The sequence below is a fragment of the Oncorhynchus mykiss genome, chromosome 18, assembly GCF_057628025.1.
Source record: "Oncorhynchus mykiss isolate SJ-2025 chromosome 18, ASM5762802v1, whole genome shotgun sequence".
Lineage (NCBI taxonomy): Eukaryota > Metazoa > Chordata > Actinopteri > Salmoniformes > Salmonidae > Oncorhynchus > Oncorhynchus mykiss.
Genome location: NC_143039.1, coordinates 27,743,280 through 27,761,428, shown reverse-complemented (window position 1 = coordinate 27,761,428; position 18,149 = coordinate 27,743,280). Strand labels below are relative to the sequence as shown.

Sequence of the window (18,149 nt, the reverse complement as noted above, 5' to 3'; positions counted from 1 at the left end):
TTGTGAACAGCAGTTTTCAGTTCTTTCCACAGATTCTCGATTGGATTCAGGTCTGGACTTTGACTTGGCCATTCTAACACCTGGATATGTTTATTTTTGAACCATTCCATTGTAGGTTTTGCTTTATGTTTTGGATCATTGTCTTGTTGGAAGACAAATCTCCGTCCCAGTCTCAGGTCTTTTGCAGACTCCATCAGGTTTTCTTCCAGAATGGTCCTGTATTTGGCTCCATCCAACTTCCCATCAATTTTAACCATCTTCCCTGTCCCTGCTGAAGAAAAGCAGGCCCAAACCATGATGCTGCCACCACCATGTTTGACAGTGGGGATGGTGTGTTCAGTGTGATGAGCTGTGTTGCTTTTACGCCAAACATAACGTTTTGCATTGTTGCCAAAAAGTTCAATTTTGGTTTCATCTGACCAGAGCACCTTCTTCCACATGTTTGGTGTGTCTCCCAGGTGGCTTGTGGCAAACTTTAAACAACACTTTTTATGGATATCTTTAAGAAAAGGCTTTCTTCTTGCCACTCTTCCATAAAGGCCAGATTTGTGCAATATACGACTGATTGTTGTCCTATGGACAGAGTCTCCCACCTCAGCTGTAGATCTCTGCAGTTCATCCAGAGTGATCATGGGCCTCTTGGCTGCATCTCTGATCAGTCTTCTCCTTGTATGAGCTGAAAGTTTAGAGGGACGTCCAGGTCTTGGTAGATTTGAAGTGGTCTGATACTCCTTCCATTTCAATATTATCGCTTGCACAGTGCTCCTTGGGATGTTTAAAGCTTGGGAAATCTTTTTGTATCCAAATCCGGCTTTAAACTTCTTCACAACAGTATCTCGGACCTGCCTGGTGTGTTCCTTGTTCTTCATGATGCTCTCTGCGCTTTTGACGGACCTCTGAGACTATCACAGTGCAGGTGCATTTATACGGAGACTTGATTACACACAGGTGGATTGTATTTATCATCATTAGTCATTTAGGTCAACATTGGATCATTCAGAGATCCTCACTGTACTTCTGGAGAGAGTTTGCTGCTCTGAAAGTAAAGGGGCTGAATAATTTTGCACGCCCAATTTTTCAGTTTTTGATTTGTTAAAAAAGTTTGAAATATCCAATAAATGTCGTTCCACTTCACGATTGTGTCCCACTTGTTGTTGATTCTTCACAAAAAAATACAGCTTGATGTGATGTCACATGACATAAAGCACAGGGACCTATCGACATGCCCCAGCCCAGATCTACAACTAGTGAACACAGGGCTGTAAAGCAGCAACCTTGAGATGCATCTTGCACTGATGTAAAAAATAACCATCATCAGAACCGGTGAGTGCTACTCACTAACATACAAATTATACTATTCAGTGTTGCACATAGCACTATCTTGGAAGATGGTGAGAAGTGCTAATGTCTCACAGTTCCTCCATGAATGTTGGCGCCCACCTACACTCTTAAGCTGTGACTCTTAGGAACTATCTTCCCTTCATTATTGCTGACCAGCGTTGGGCCAGTAACCGAAAAGTGGCTAGCACACTGGTTCTAATTTTTGTTGGTTGATTTGCCCTTGATCAAGGCACTTAGCATTAATTTCTCCAGGGTCGCTGTCAATAATGGCTGATCCCTGACCGTGGCCCCCACTCACCGAGGGTTTCTCAGGGGGAGTGGGATATGCAATTCACACCATACACTTATACAGGTTACACGCTTGTACATGTGTGAAACAGGACAAATATAAGCACCCCCTATTTGACCTTTGGTTTGATGACCAGTGATATAGAACCCGGTTGGAGATGAGTGAAAACAACAGAGACCTTTCACCTTCCGGGAAAGGATAGAAGAAGAAGCAGCCATTTTAGAGCACTAAAGCACAGTCCTAGTCCACATGCAGCATACAGGTATCTCTCCCTGACTCTTACCTCTTATTACTTTTGAGATTCTTGGTAATCTCTCTATTTCTATCTCCTTCTCCGCCCCCTAGCTCCAGGAACGAATCACGCACAACCTGTGAACACAGAGTCCTCGGTTCCCAGTGAACTTAGCAACATGTTTTTGTGGGTAGACAATAAAAGGATCCATGGGTTGCCTCTGTCCTCGTCGCTATTTCCTTTCATGTTCCCTTCCTACGAGGCCGAGTCACCTCGCTACACTGTATCTAAACACTCCTCGGCTCGCCTGTCAAAAATAGACAACAAAGTGGCTTGGATGAAAGGAAAAGGACCATTTCTATAGAAAGTTCAGCTCTGAGATACTGCACAATTGTTATACCGCGTTCACTAGGCTCCAGATAAAGTGGAGGATAAGATGCATAGCGACGACAGTGTAGCAACTCAATTGTCTTGCAATTTTCCTTGTCACTCAGCTTGATAGTTGCTGAAGTGGCTCTGATGGTTTCACCTTCCAAAGGGCCCCAGACATCACCAATACCTTTGGAGTAAGCATCTAATGGGCGTGTGGTCAGACGCCTTTGGGTGAAACTTGGACCTCTACACATCATCTTCAACATGTTGTCCTTTTGCTGAACTGTGTGTGGGATGTTTCATTGGGATGACACACCACACCAGCACGGGCTTCCTGCCTGCTCCTGGAAAAACCCCTGAGGGAAAAGTCTCTGTCTGTCTGTCCAAGGCTATCCTGTCAGTCTATCTGGGGCTGTCCTGTCAGTCTATCTGGGGCTGTCCTGTCTGTATGAATTAAATCCACTATTCATCAGGACCTCTATCTGCTGCTAGTGGTACAGCCTGGGAACTGACCAACATCCACTGCTCATCTACTGTCCGTCTACCACAGCAGCAGGACTCCAACAGCAGGTTCAACACTATATTATCTTTATCATTTTGTACCTCTATTTAACTAGGCAAGTCAGTTAATAACAAATTATTATTGACAATGACAGCCTACCAGGGAACAGTGGGTTAACTTCCTTGTTCAGGGGCAGAACAACCAATTTTTTTTACCTTGTCAGCTCAGGGATTTGATCCAGCAACCTTTTGGTTACTGGCTCAATGCTCTAACCACTAGGCTACCTACCACCCCTTTAAGCTGATGTGCTGAAAGGCACTCTCAAGATGGGAAGTAAAGTACGAGTTTTAGGATTGTCCTACTACCTAATCTCCCTGGTTAAATGATAAATGTAATGTTCACTGTGTGTGTGTGTGTGTGTGTGTGCACTGACTGGCACGATGCACCCCACAGTGTCTTTCTGTCTTTTTTAACAAGGAGGTGCTGTGTTCTCTCCCTGCCCCCACAGCTGTTTGGCTTGACTGCCCTCAACTAAAACAGCTGACATGTTTCCCCTTGATAATAGTGAGTTAGATGTCCTATTGTCTGTGTCATGCTTATAATAGTGTGTAGGGTATTGTTGAGTCATTTTTTTTTTTTTACCTTTATTTAACTAGGCAAGTTAGTTAAGAACAAATTCTTATTTTCAATGACAGCCTAGGAACAGTGGGTTAACTGCCTGTTCAGGGGCAGAACAACAGATTTGTACCTAGTCAGCTCAGGGATTTGAACTTGCAACCTTCCGGTTACTAGTCCAACGCTCTAACCACTAGACTACCCTGCCGCATTGACAGTGCACTCATGTTAATAATCTCAAAATGGTATTATTTTATTATGAGACATCTGGACTGTGATTCCAAAGGACCAAATTAACTAGAATTTGTCTTAAAAATGTGATAAAAGTATAATATAATAAAAATAAATAGGAATATGTTTTGCCAGAAATACTAGGCTAACTGCTAAGCTTTATCTCAGCTTTATGATGCATAATCATAAGCATTTTTATAAAGGACCTACTACTGACATCTCCTGACAGAACAAGGCACACATCTCTGTGGGGAAGTTCATAATCTACACCACAAGGGGGAGTCCTTTAGCCACTGAAAACTGCTTAAAGACGAACACCACCTTGAGTGTAAGCAGCCTTGTCCTTTTTGCGCGGTTGCTTTTCTTGCCTGTAAAGACAACGACGGTGGCTAAAAAGTAACGGCCAATAGCCAACTAAATGTTAAAAGCACCGTGGCTCTAAATGTGTATATGGTATATGCAATTGCGTATTCAGGAGATAACAGACTAACACCCACATTTGTCAATCCCCCTTTCCTAAATCTCAGCAGTTTGAGTTCCCTAATTCCCCTCCCCCTCTTTGCAGAGGGGACACGGGATGAGCAGAGCTTTTGGAATGTGTGAAGCAGCTGCTACGTCACCGCGGTCTCTCAAGTCTCACTCCATCCGAAGATCTCAGTAAAGCCCGAGTCCCGTGGAAAAACAGTTTTTATGGACTTTAAAAACGTTGCGGACGGTAAGTTTGAGTTCTGACTAAAACTTAGAGTTCGATCAGAATGTTATTTATTTTATGAGACACACTCAAAAGGCATGTACGATGAAGTCCATGTTCAATAAATTAGTTTGCTGCTAAATTAAATGTCCGTTAGCCAATTTAGCTAGCTAGCGAGCCGACGGTAGTAACTAACGGACTAAACTCCACTCTTCCTTCACCATGGAGTGGAGTTTAGTTCGCTACTTAGCTAGGGATGTTTTTGAAAATACAGACGTGTGAGCTAGCTAATTTACTGGTTGCTATTTTGTTCATGTCTACAAAATAAACGTTACTTAGCTAGCTAAATAGCTAGTTACTACGCTATTAACTAATATAGCCTAGTTACATTTATAGCTAGGTAGCTAACTGACGTTAAAAAAAAAATCCTAAAACTGTTTCTCCACATGCGTTCTGTTCTTTTGTTGGGCTCAACTTGTCCCAACTTGAACTGTTTTGAGGCACAGTGCCCGTAATTTGAGAGGGGCAACCAGAAGTGGGTGATGCTGCAGAATATACATATGGTTATTTGTCAAAAGTCATTAATTGTAAAAAAAAAATTGGGCCACAAAGTAAAATCTGTCTGGCAAACATCTGCAACAAAAATGCTTAAACTTGAGTCTTTTTTTCTATTTGTGCATTAAAAGCCACATAACCAATTGAGTCAAGTGAAGTGTCAAGCTCTCAACATGCATGACATTGCTTGATCGCTATTACCAAATCATGTAAACCAAATTACGCAGCTATTCTCATCGAACTAACGTTAGATACTTTAGTTCGATGAGAATAGCTGCGTAATTTGGTTTACATGATTTGGTAATAGCGATCAAGCAATGTCATGCATGTTGAGAGCTTGACACTTCACTTGACTCAATTGGTTATGTGGCTTTTAATGCACAAATAGAAAAAAAGACTCAAGTTTAAGCATTTTTGTTGCAGATGTTTGCCAGACAGATTTTACGTGGGTAGAATAACAAAACATTAATTAAAAATTGTCATATGTTATTACTGCAGTGTCAGTGGCATGAGTGGCTTCACAAAAAACATTGAATACATCCAGCTTGCGGAGGATACTGTTGATGCTGCAGTCGCGTGCATTGTGGAATCATTTAGGATTGATTAGGTGCAATATTTTGATAACATATGTCTCCCCAGGGAGCCCGTAAAGTGGGACGCACTGTTCTGTCTCCATGGTGATCGGGAGGACGCCCTGCCTCGGTGTCGCGGCAGACAGCTGAAGGGGGCGTGCACCAATAGGAAACGACTACTCGTTCTCTGTGTTCGATCTCATAAAGGCTCATGAAATCCACGATGGTAAGGACAACACGGCGTCAACGTGACATCGGAAGAATTGGGTAGATTACCATCGAATACGAATGTAATGCTTAGCCATTTTTGTGTCATCTCATATGGTTCATTCATGTGCTGAGAGGTGGAATCTTTGCTTTTTTCTTCCATATTCTATACTCTCTGTTCATGCTTCTGTTGTACTGCTGTGATACCTGCAGAAGGTTTGTTTCTCCCTGACCTTGATTGAGATGCTGCATTTCTAATCTGTAGCACACAATAATCTATTTGTTGTTGTCTGTCACAAATAAAATAAAAAACAATAACCTAGTATAAATGTCTTGTTTTTTTCAGCCATTTTACAATAACGTCTATTACCCATACCAGCCAGAGACCCAAGGGACCCACTCATCAGCTGGGATCCCCTCCCTCCTAAACTCCCCCCTTAGCCAGCCCTCCTCCAGCGGCCGGTGTCCTCCAGCACCACCACCACCAGCCATGTCTGCCTCTACATCCACCACCATCCCGCCTTTCAAATTCCGGCCTCGGCGCGAGAGCGTTGACTGGCGCCGGATCAGCGCGGTGGACGTGGACCTGGTGGCCAGCGAGCTGGACTTCCAGACCCTGCAGGAGCACATCACAGGGGTGACCTTCTGCAACGTGGAGGGAGAGCGTTGTGTCCGCTGCCAGAGCCCCGTGGACCCAGCGCTGCTCAAGCTCTTCCGCCTGGCCCAGCTGACAGTGGAGTACCTGCTGCACTCCCAGGAGTACTTGACCCTGAGCCTGGGGGCGGCCGAGGAGAGGCTGCAGACCCAGGCCCGCGAGCACCAGCAGCTCCTGGCCCAGCAGCAGAAGCAGGCGGACCAGGCCAAGGTACTGAAGACGGAGCTGAAGCAGAGGAAGAAAATCATTGCCCTCAACCAGCAGGCTATGATCAACATGACCAATTGCCATAAGGTACTGAACACCTCTTCACGCTGCTGCTTCTTCTCGGTGTCGGTTTCCATTTGTATTGTACAACAGTTAGTCCCCCCTTCCTCCTGGGTCCCCCTCTTAGCCATTGTTCCCCAGGTGATATTCAGAGCTCCTTTAGCTTTGTTCAATTATCATTGTCAGAGGAGTGAGAATGCTAACAGGAGGTTCACCTTCGTACATATCTACCTCAGTTACCTCGTACCCATGCACATTGTCTCAGTACTGGTACCCTGTGTATATCGCCAAGTTATCGTTACTCAATGTGAATTTATTCCTTGTGTTATTATTTTTACATCATTTTTTTTCTTTTTTTTCTCTGCATTGTTGGGAAGATGTAAGTAAGCATTTCACTGTTAGTCTACTGTTAGTCTACCTGTTGTTTACAACGCATGTGACAAATCAAATTTGATTTGGTTTAAATTAATTATGCCATTTAAATCAGAGACATAGTATTGGAAATAGGTTCACCTCATCCCTGTAGCTGTAATGTGGCCACTTTATAAGGATTGGTAGACGTAATCATTATCAGCTTTGTTTTGGGACCTAAACAATAGGATTGTGTTCTGAGCAGATGGTGTCAGCTGGTGATAATTAGACCTAGTTCTTTTAATCCACTTACAAAAGGGTGGCAAGAGACGGAACCAAAATGACTGAACCACCTCCCCCACCCCCATTCATGTTTCCATAATGACATTGGTCTCGCGTCAACGTGTCGTTTTGATTTTCTTCCATTTGTTACACCAGAAATGTATGCATTTATTGTACAGATGTAGAATAGAAGGATCCTTATATTTTTAAAGGGCATTGCTGTTGAATAGGGCCCAGCTGTTGCCAAGGCAACACCTAGTGTTTCATATGACTGAGCATTGTTGCTAGGTGAGAGTGCCCTGCCCGGCTAACAGGCACGTTGATAACCGAGGCGTCTGTACAGCTCAATTATTGATGGGCCACCGTGCTTCCAAAAATAGGCCTAGATGTGTTGATTGTTTCACACAGGTACTCAAATGTATTACGTCAAGCTACATTTACATATACAGGAACTTCAACAGATATACAGAATGCACAGTGTATCTGATACACAGTATCTAGCCTAATTGTCTGCAATTCGCAGAAATTTTGCATAAATTGTAGTACTTGTATCATTCAAGAAACGTCCTGTCTATTTCAGCCTGTGTGTTGTCAATGCAATCTAGAAAATGAACGTTTTAGTCCGCTTTTTTATTACTGTCTCGCACATCAAGTCACGGCAAACGGATGCCAACAGACACACAACCGCCTTGATTCGATCAAGGACCAGACCTAATTCAATTTCACTGGCGATTTCCAAAGTTATTCCAGAGCAGCAATGCAATTACAGCACACAACAACAAGGGTCTCTGTTGTAGAAACCACCACTTCCCCTGCAGCATGGTAAAGCACCAGCACGCGAGGCAACAAGGTATCGTGGCAGTGCGGTTCAGTTTGAATGAAGGCACAGATGCGTGCTGTGTTGGTGTCGGGCGTTAAATGTGGCGTGTGATGTGGTTGCTCTGGCGTTTAATCTGCCCCGTCTGTCACTCCCCCTCCCCTGTGAGCTGGAGCGAGGTGACGCCAGGCATATGGGGTGAATCACGTCACACACGCTATGTAGATCTGTCTTCCAGGAAACAGTCCCTGAAGCTTATTGGTGGATGGTAATGTCGATCTGTCTCCCAGGAAACCGTCTCTAAAGCTTAATGGTGGATAGTATAGTCGCGGCTTGAGCTTTGGGTTCAGATGTGTTAATTTTTTACACACAGCCCAAGTTGCCTATTACAAAATTGGCCTTACGTTTGATCTATAAGTGAAGGTAGCAAACAACATGTATTCAGACCATTGATTCGTTGCAATCTTTGCATGGGAATGAACTGTCAATGTATAATTCCGTTTTCTTTTCTTTTCCTTTAGTGTCAACATTGTGATAAAGCCTTCATGAATTCCTCCTTTCTCCAGAATCATATGCAACGTCGCCATGCAGACGAGTACGACAGCCGTAAGTCAAGAGAGCTTTAAAAGGTTTGATCATCAGTTTAGAGAGAACGGTAGGGAAAGTAACCGTCAGTCAGGTAAGAAGGTTTGCTGCAGCCAACTACCCTGTCTCCTATAGGGAGTCCCACTGGTATGGGTGTCCCCAAGCGCACCACAGTGTGTCTACAATGCTGGAGAACCAGTTCCTATGACATCCCACTGTAGTTTGCAGCAGCAGTAGACATGTCACACACTCCCACAGAGTCTAGCAGAAAGAGAGAGGTGTATATCTTTGAGCCCGGCCCTGAAACACTACTTAGGCTAACTTTTTCTCCATTAGTCTGTCTCTGTTAATGTTTCTCTCAGAGTTAAGGACAGGCAACCAGAGGAAAGTGAAGAGCATTGCAGATGAAGAGGAGATCAGTCGGCTGAAAGGGCAGCTGAGTTACACCACATCTGAGCTGGAGTCACAGAGGCAAGCCCTCTTGGCCAAAGCCTCTCAGGTGGGACAATAAGAACCGTGCTTGTTTCCATGGCATTGATCAGTTTGCACTTGCGTATTTGTTTTGAGCTTTTGACCATTTTCATTCTCTTTTCATCTGTAGGAAAGAGACCAGCAGTCCATGCACCAGGATTTGATGAGAAAGCTAGAGAGATGGAAGGAAGAAGAACACAGGAAGATAGAGGAGATGAGAGACGGTTTCCGGAGGGAGATAGAGATGCTTCACAACAGGAACGCTCTTCTTCAACAAGTGAGTCCACTAGTCCATTTGGCAAAGCACTGACTTTCCTGGTTCTGTGTCCAATTCAAACTGATGCGTTGGTGATTTGGTTCTGTAAGTCAGGGAGGTTTTTGTTTGAATGATTTGATGTGATCTGTACAGAAAGTGGATCTCAAGATGACCACTCCTGAGAGGAGGCCCAGTCCTGCTCCCCAGCAGACTGACCAAGACATGGATGAAAAAAGCAAGATTGTGGTCCAGAAGATGGATCAGAAACACAAGAAACTGGTAAGCAGCTAAGCAGTACTTCTTCTCTTTAAATATTTCAAGTTGTGATTGTGTTGTGTTTTTTTTAAATGTATCAACTATTTACTTTGTTACAGGAAGAAAGGTTTACATCAAAAATTGAAAAAATGAAGGCTAACCATGAGAGCGAAAAGAATCAGGTATATTAAGTTTTGATGAAGAATACTGGTTAACAACTACTTGTGAGTTCTGTTGAATAGTTAATGGTCAGCGGAGAGCCTTGAAAGAGGCAGCCATCGCAGTGGGATCTCTAACGTCTATGTCTGTCCTATGTCTCCTCTCAGTGGCAGGATCAGTTTAGCAGGTTGGAGTCGTCTGTGGTGGAGTGGCAGCAGCAGAGCCAGAGGCAAAAGGAGGAGAGTGACCAGCGGCTTCAGGAGCGGGACCTAATCATCCTCTCTCAGCGAGAACAGGTCAGTTTACTCACCACCACCCCCTGGCGACCCGGCCACCGGGAAACTGGGCGCCTACTTGACCCTCATACAGGAAATCCTGGATTGATGGCGCCGGATGGACGTGTCATGTTTCCACACACTCATATAGTGTAGTCGTCAGGGCCACTCTGACTTCATAAGCATGTTAAAAAGTTAAATTAAATTAGATTACGCCCTTGGGGTTCAACAGCAGGGGTTGAATACAAAACATTTAAAAAATATATATAATTAAGATATGTAGCTTATTGTACTTCTTCATTTCACAGATAAAGCATATGTCCTCAAATCCACCTTCTAAAGTAGTTGAAGTTCCAGGTATGCATACTTTTTCTTTAACTTTATTTTTTGTATTGCTGTGTTTATATTTGTCAAATTTGGATATTAGCTTAAATCTGGATGTTAGCTTGAACTTGGATATTAGCTGTTTATAGTTCTGTAAAGAACCTGTTATTACTGACTATTCTTCCTACTTTGTATGTTTCAGTGATCATAACAGCCACAGCGCCAGAGCCTAAACCAAAGAGAGTAGTGAAGGGTAAGTTATTAGCAGGAGATTCCCAACGATATGTAGCTCAGTCAATCTAGACATCTGCATCCTTTTGGTCAGAGAAAAGGTATGCTAGCATGTAACGAGACTGTTCTGTCAGCGATCTCTCCCTGTTGATCAGACCTCCCAACAAGACACCATTAGAGATCAATGTTATTGTTCCATCTACCTGAGTTCCCTCCTCCTAATTCCCGCTCTTGTCTGACCTCTGACCCCCTGTGTTGTCCAATCAGAGCAGCCTCCCTCTGCTCCTAAACTGGACCCTATAGAGGAGCTGTCTGAGGAGGACAAAGGTAACACAGTCTAGACGACAGCAGCGTCTGTCTGTCTACTCCATGCATGCTCTCTGCACGGACGTGTCAGTCGGTCTGTGATGCCTGCCATGTAGAGTCAGTGAGCATTTGTGAAGTCAAGTCAGTCAAAGCCACGTTGGCCCAAAAAGGCAGCATCATCTGCCCGTCCCTCTCCAGAATCATGTGGCTGTTAGCTGTAGTTATCTATGGCACAGGTCCTTTGTAGATGGAAGAAAAGGAAGTTCATATGCACCGCTCTCTCTCTCAAGTCCTTTTCATGCTTGCCCAGCCTGTCCTCTGAAACTACAAAGGCGTCAGTGTTATTTTGAGTGTGTTATCAAGTGTGTGTGTGTAACTGTACTGTACTTGTCTGGTGCTTGTCATAGACTCGTCCAGCGTGTCTGAGAAGAAGCCAGTTGTTGTAATGAAGCAGCCGTCTTCTGTGACCAGTGTCCTGAGGAAGAACCCCAACATCAAGAGGGAGCTGCGTCCCGCCCTGGAGCAGGCACTCCTAGAGAAGCTTGAGTCCCTGGGAGTCAAACCGGTATGTACTGTACCTTCATGAGTACATATACACAATGGCATCTTTAAAATCACACTCTGTGGAAGATCTATGACGCGAAAGAGTCAGCCTGACAGATACACCATCAAAAACATACAACAAATTGACTTCACTAATAGACTTGAGGGATCATTTGTCTCCCCAGTAAAGATAATCCTTATGCGTCTTCCGTTTTCTAATCTACACAACTCTGTAGGGTCTGAGGGGACTCGGAGGCAGCGAGTACAGTGATCTCATGGCTAAGTTGCGCTCGGAGAGAGAGAGTACGGCGAAGGACATTCCGGACTATTGGCGTCACCGTGAGGATGTGGCTCTCACACTGCGTCTGAGACTGAAGGACAAGAGGACTGAGAGTGACTCTGCCCCCGAGCAGCGGGTCAAACCAAAACAACCCACTCAAGGTAGATGTATTTGTATTTATTATGGATCCCCGTGTCACGTTCTGACCTTTATTTCCTTTGTTTTGTATTTATTTAGGATGGTCAGGGCGTGAGTTGGGGTGGGCAGTCTATGTTTGTTTTTCTATGATTTGAGGATTTGTATGTTTCGTCCTAGTATGGTTCTCAATCAGAGGCAGGTGTCATTAGTTGTCTCTGATTGAGAATCATACTTAGGTAGCCTGGGTGCACTGTTTGTTTGTGGGTGATTGTCTATGTTAGTTGCTTGTGTCAGCACAGTCCTTATGATAGCTGCACGGTCGTTATTTGTTTATTGTTTTTGTATTCAGTGTTCAGTACTTTCTTTAATTAAATATTCATCATGGACACATACCACGCCGCATTTTGGTCCTCCGATCCTTCTCGCCTCTCCTCTTCAGATGAAGAGGAGGACGACCGTGGCACCCCGTTAACTGCTGCCAAGGCAGCCGCTACTATTCCTCGGGCAAAATTAAAGCCGTTATACAATTTAAAAAACATTACAATCCAATCTTTACAGAAGTCACAACACACTAACCCTAACCACATATCTACAATGTAAAATCCATGTACGTGTGTGTATAGTGCGTATGTTATCGTTTGTGTGTATGCATGTGTCTACCTGTGTTTGTGTTACTTCACAGTCCCCTCTGTTCCATAAGGTGTATTTTTACCTGCTTTTTAAATCTGATTCTACTGTTTGCATCAGTAACCTGATGTGGAATAGAGTTCCATGTAGTCATGGCTCTATGTAGTACTGTGTGCCTCCCATAGTCTGTTCTGGACTTGGGGACTGTGAAGAGAACTCTAGTGGCATGTATTGTGGGGTATGCATGGGTGTCGGTACCTTCAGCATGTCAACACCTCTTACAAAGACAAGTAATGATGCAGTCAATCTCTCTTCCACTTTGAGCCATGAGAGATTGACATGCATGTTAGCTCTCCGTGTACTTTTAAGGGCCAGCCGTGCTGCCCTGTTCTGAGCCAACTGCAATTTTCCCAAGTCCCTCATTGTGGCACCTGACCACACTACTGAACAGTAGTCCAGGTGTGACAAAACCAGTGCCTGTAGGACCTGCCTTATTGATTGTGTTGTTAAGAAGGCAGAGCAGAGCTTTATTATGGACAGACTTCTCCCCATCTTAGCTACTGTTGTTTCAATATGTTTTGACCATGACAGTTTACAGTCCAACGTTACTCCAAGCAGTTTAGTTACCTCAATATGCTCAATTTCCACATTAATTATTACGAGATGTAGTTGAGGTTTAGGGTTTAGTGAATGATTTGTCACAAATACAATGCTTTTAGTTTAGGAAATATTTAGGACTAACTTATTCCTTGCTACCCATTCCAAAACGAACTGCTGCTCTTTGTAAACTATTGCAGTCATTTCAGTCGCTGTAGTAGCTGACGTGTATAGTGTTGAGTCATCCGCATACGTAGACACACTGGCCATTGCTCAAAGCCAGTGGCATGTCGTTAGTAAAGATTGAAAAAAGTAACAGGTATTTTTGGGCGCCTAATTTAAAAAAATATATATATATTTTAAATATATTTTTTTATACCTTTATTTAACTAGGCAAGTCAGTTAAGAACACATTCTTATTTTCATTGACGGCCTAGGAACGGTGGGTTAACTGCCTTGTTCAGGGGCAGAACGACAGATTTTCACCTTGTCAGCTCGGGGGATCAAATCTTGCAACCTTACAGTTAGCTAGTCCAACGCAATAACGACCTGCCTCTCTCTCGTTGCACTCCACAAGGAGACTTGTTACGCAAATGCAGTAAGTCAAGGTAAGTTGCTAGCTAGCATTAAACTTATCTTATAAAAAACAATCAATCATAATCACTAGTTAACTACACATGGTTGATGATATTACTAGATATTATCTAGCGTGTCCTGCGTTGCATATAATCTGACTGAGCATACAAGCATACAAGTATCTAAGTATCTGACTGAGCGGTGGTAGGCAGAAGCAGGCGCGTAAGCAGGCGCGTGTGAGGAGAGGGACGGAAGCTATATTGTTACACTGGCAATACTAAAGTGCCTATAGTGTTGTTTGTAACTACCCTGGTAGGTTGACTGACAACCTGAAACAGGTTGCAGGCACTGGTTACAGTTTGAAGTTTGTTTTTGAGTGAGCAGCTTGATGCGAGCCATTCAATTTAAATCACCCAGGAAATATACTTCTCTGTTGATGTCACATACATTGTCAAGCATTTCACAGATATTATCCAGATACTGACTGTTAGCACTTGGTGGTCTATGAGGACTTAGAACTTTTAATGCATTCAAGAATGTTCATGTGGTTTTTGCTGAGGGGTTCATGTTTCATCTCGTGGGTCTATTCCATTCTCTTGTGATAGTTTGCTAGCATGCTGCTGGTGACATTAAACAAGTCCCCCTTAATCAATGTAACAGTTTAAGCCTTAAGCTGCTCGCAACAGGAGTCATGTTCGTCACCGTTTTAACCTACTTAGGCCTCGAGACGTCCTCAAACGAACAAATCAGCTGATTGTTATTGTTCTGTCCCTCCCTACAGTGACCCAGGCCAGACAGCTGTCCAGCAGCCTTTCCTCCAAGGTGACCCAAGTGATGTCAGGACCAACAGCAGCGCCTGCCAAACAGCTGCAAACGACCCCCCAGCCTGCCCCCCGGACCCTTACCACTACCCTGCCCAAGACCACTCCCAAGTACGTACCTAGTCAGAATCTCCTGCTGTTTGTCTCAATGCATGCCAGATAGACACCCTGTCTAAAGAGACTACCTCACCACTGGCTTCATTTATGTGGTATCAGTTTCTTATTACCTTATAAGGGAGTGATTGATTGTACGTTCATTTCAAATTGTGACATTGACTTTGTTCTCGTAGGACCCCTCCCTTCAGCTCAGACGATGAGTCATCATCAGAGGAGGAAGAGGAGGAGGAGCCACCTCAGAAACCCAGACAGGAGCAGAGAGTCCCTCATCACAGAGCCTCCCAGCCCAAACCAACACAACCCAAGATCACCCCCCATCACAAACTCACCCAGTCCAAACCGGTCCAGGATAGATCAAGCCAGCCCAAACAGGTCCAGCCCATTACCACCCAGGCTCAGCCATATAAACCCCAGCAGCCCAGAAGCACTGCGGTCAACACGACCAAAACAGCAGTCACTGTGGTAGAGAGCGAGGGAGAGTGGACAGAGGGGAGTGAGTTGGAGGAGGTCGACCCACAACAGCTCCAGAACTACAAAGACCAGAATGGGAACGTACAGAAGACTACAAACAGTAAGAGGGACTTTTGTTGTTTTTACACCACAAGGCTGATTTACTCCTTTAACCTCTCTGGGATATTCGGGACGGTAGCGTCCCATCTCAACAACAGCCAGTGAAAGTGCAGGGCACCAAAAAGGCTTTACGACGAAAGCACACCAAACGATTATGTTAGGTCAGTTCCTAGTCACAGAAAAACACAGCCATTTTTCCAGCCAAAGAGAGGAGTCACAAAAAGCAGAAATAGAGATAAAATTAATCACGAACCTTTGATGATCTTCATCAGATGACACTCAAAGGACTTCATGTTACACAATAAAAAAAAAATTCTCACCTTTATTTAACCAGGTAGGCAAGTTGAGAACAAGTTCTCATTTACAATTGCGACCTGACATGTATGTTTTGTTCGATAAAGTTCATATTTATATCCAAAAATCTCAGTTTACATTGGCCCGTTACGTTCAGTAGTTCCAAAACATCCGGTGATTTTGCAGAGAGCCACATCAATTTACAGAAATACTCATAATAAACATTGCTAAAAGATACAAGTGTTATGCATGGAATTTTAGATCCACTTCTCCTTAATGCAACTGCTGTGTCAGATTTCAAAAAAGCTTTACTGAAAAAGCACACCATGCATTAATCTGAGTACAGCGCTCAGACAACAAAACAAGCCATACAGATGTCCGCCATGTTGTGGAGTCAACAACGTCAGAAATAGCATTCGAAATATTCACTTACCTTTAAAAATCTTCAGCAGAATGCAATCCCAGTTCCACAATAAATGTTTGATTTGTTCGATAAAGTCCATCATTTATGTCCAAATACCTCCTTTTTGTTTGCGCGTTTAGTACACAATTCAAACTCATGACGCGCGCAAGTCCAGGCGAAAGTTCAGACAAAAAGTCATATTACAGTTCGTAGAAACATGTCAAACAAAGTATAGAATCAATCTTTAGGATGTTTTTAACATAAATCTTCAATAATGTTCCTACCCGGAGAATTCCTTTGTCTGTAGAAATGCGATGGAACGCAGCTACTTCTCACGTGAGCGCACGTGATCAGCTCTTGCCACTCTGGCAGACCTCTGACTCATTCAGCTCCCATTCCCCCCTCCTTCACAGTAGAAGCATCAAGCAAGGTTCTAAAGACTGTTGACATCTAGTGGAAGCCTTAGGAAGTGCAATATGACCCCATAGACACTGTATATTCGATAGGCAATGACTTGAAAAACCTCAAACCTCAGATTTCCCACTTCCTGGTTGGATTTTTTTCTCTGGTTTTTGCCTGCCATATGAGTTCTGTTATACACACAGACATCATTCAAACAGTTTTAAAAACTTCAGAGTGGTTTCTATCCAAATCTACTAATAATATGCATATATTAGCAACTGGGCCTGTGTAGCAGGCAGTTTACTCTGGGCACCTTATTCATCCAAGCTACTCAATACTGCCCCCCAGTCAGTAGTTAAGTGCTAATATCAGATAACAACACACCTTTTCTTTTAGTTGTGTGTTTATTGAAAACTGTTGCCCATAGGTTTTTATGCGTTGTGCTGACCATATTTGTCTTTCCAGATAACCTAGTCAGGGACTTGACTAAGAGCCTGGAGAAGCAGCTTGCAGACAGAGGACCAAAGAAGCCACTAGGGGGAGTGAGCATCTTACCAGAGAGTAAAGACAAAGACGTTGTACGGGAACTCAAGGTGAGAAATCCTCTGTAGTCTCCTCTCTGCAGTGTCATCATCAACTCAGAGTAACATAACACACAGAACAAACAGAACATTTGTCAACGTCAGAATGTTCCCATATCCTAATCGGGTTCATCTGGACTGTTATGCGTTTCAGTATACAAACGAGGATGATGAGGATGACTGGGATATCTCCTCGTTGGATGACCTATCGGTACCTGCCCCCGTGGGCAAGCCCACCGCCCCTGTGAGGAAGAGCCTGGATTCAGACAGCACTACCAGTGTCTGGGGAACATCCACCGGGAAGGGGCAGAAAACAGGTCAGTCTCACTCACTCTCACAGACCCAGCTCCATTCAGATCCCTTTACCCTTCACCTTCAGCCTCTGATGATGTTAATCCATTCCCCAGGTTTGAATGAAGCAGGAACCGGCAGCACTCTGAAGAGCAGCCTGGTCTCTGTCAGCGACTGGAGTGACGATGATATATAGTCATATATATAGTTTACACTTCTACAATGATAAAACTCAATATGACGCCCATAGGAATTCTTTGGAAGGCAAATATACTTCTACATGATTTACCGATACTGTTAGAATAATAGTTGCATGTAGAAGAGACTTAACTAAGAGATCCTCTGTTCAGGACACAGTGTATCTCTTGAGATATACACCTATGACAGTGGTAGCCATCTGCCTTGTGGCAGTTTTCAGTGTTTTTATTTTATATACAGATTATATATTAGCTACAGGGAATTGTCACCTTAGAGGTTTTATGAAATGTGATATTGCACTCCATGTGAGGTACTTGTATGATTTGTGTCAAAACAATTTACATGAAATTTGTAAGACATTTGAATGTCCAATGTATGAAAAAAAATTTTTTTTTGTATATAAAATATTTATACACGCTAGACAAGCAATAAAACTTTTTTTTTTAATCAAATGAAAACATTCATCCATTTCCTTGATGTCAATTTCAGTTCACTAAAGGAACACAGTTATATGTTAGTAAAACAGTCATACATGAGGTGTACCACAAGGTGTAGGTGGTGAGTCAGTTCCCACAATGTTTTCATGGTAATTAACGACCAATAATATGAAGCAGTGTATTTCCTGCAGTACAGGAGCTACTGCAGCTCAAACTAAATCGCCCCTGCTAAACGTCCCAGTGGTCCTTGTTGTCCTGATCCTTCTGCCACCTCTGCTCCCTTGGACCAATTGTGGCATTGGAGTCACTCTGGAAGAGTTTGTCATCATGTATGTGCGTCTGGTCCGAGCTGTGGCATAGGAGTTAGGTCTGCGGGGCCTTTTCTTTCAACTGGAAGACGGAGCAAGAGAATTGTGAGATGATGAACATATCC

The 18,149-nt window shown here is 43.6% G+C and overlaps 1 protein-coding gene across 7 annotated transcripts; it reads left to right on the top strand.

Annotated features, from left to right (window-relative positions):
• Window positions 1-3,906: 3,906 nt before the first annotated feature.
• Window positions 3,907-17,737, top strand: LOC110495781 (cilium assembly protein DZIP1). 7 transcript variants are annotated; one of them, XR_016488365.1, is made up of 19 exons: window positions 3,907-4,297; window positions 5,468-5,626; window positions 5,954-6,556; window positions 8,501-8,585; window positions 8,927-9,063; window positions 9,166-9,312; window positions 9,445-9,570; window positions 9,666-9,728; window positions 9,873-10,001; window positions 10,289-10,337; window positions 10,507-10,557; window positions 10,808-10,862; window positions 11,249-11,406; window positions 11,621-11,825; window positions 14,384-14,534; window positions 14,714-15,111; window positions 16,675-16,802; window positions 16,945-17,107; window positions 17,198-17,737. XR_016488365.1 is itself a non-coding variant. In XM_021571207.3 (19 exons), the coding sequence occupies exons 2-19, from the start codon at window positions 5,612-5,614 to the stop codon at window positions 17,275-17,277; spliced, it is 2,748 nt and encodes a 915-aa protein (XP_021426882.2). In that variant the 5' UTR covers window positions 3,907-4,297; window positions 5,468-5,611; the 3' UTR covers window positions 17,278-17,737. The 7 variants fall into 7 exon arrangements, 6 of the variants coding, with proteins under 6 accessions (XP_021426882.2, XP_021426883.2, XP_021426885.1 ...); XM_021571207.3 differs by having other exon boundaries at window positions 10,803-10,862; XM_021571210.3 differs by having other exon boundaries at window positions 4,165-4,297; window positions 5,468-5,667; window positions 10,803-10,862.
• Window positions 17,738-18,149: the final 412 nt, after the last annotated feature.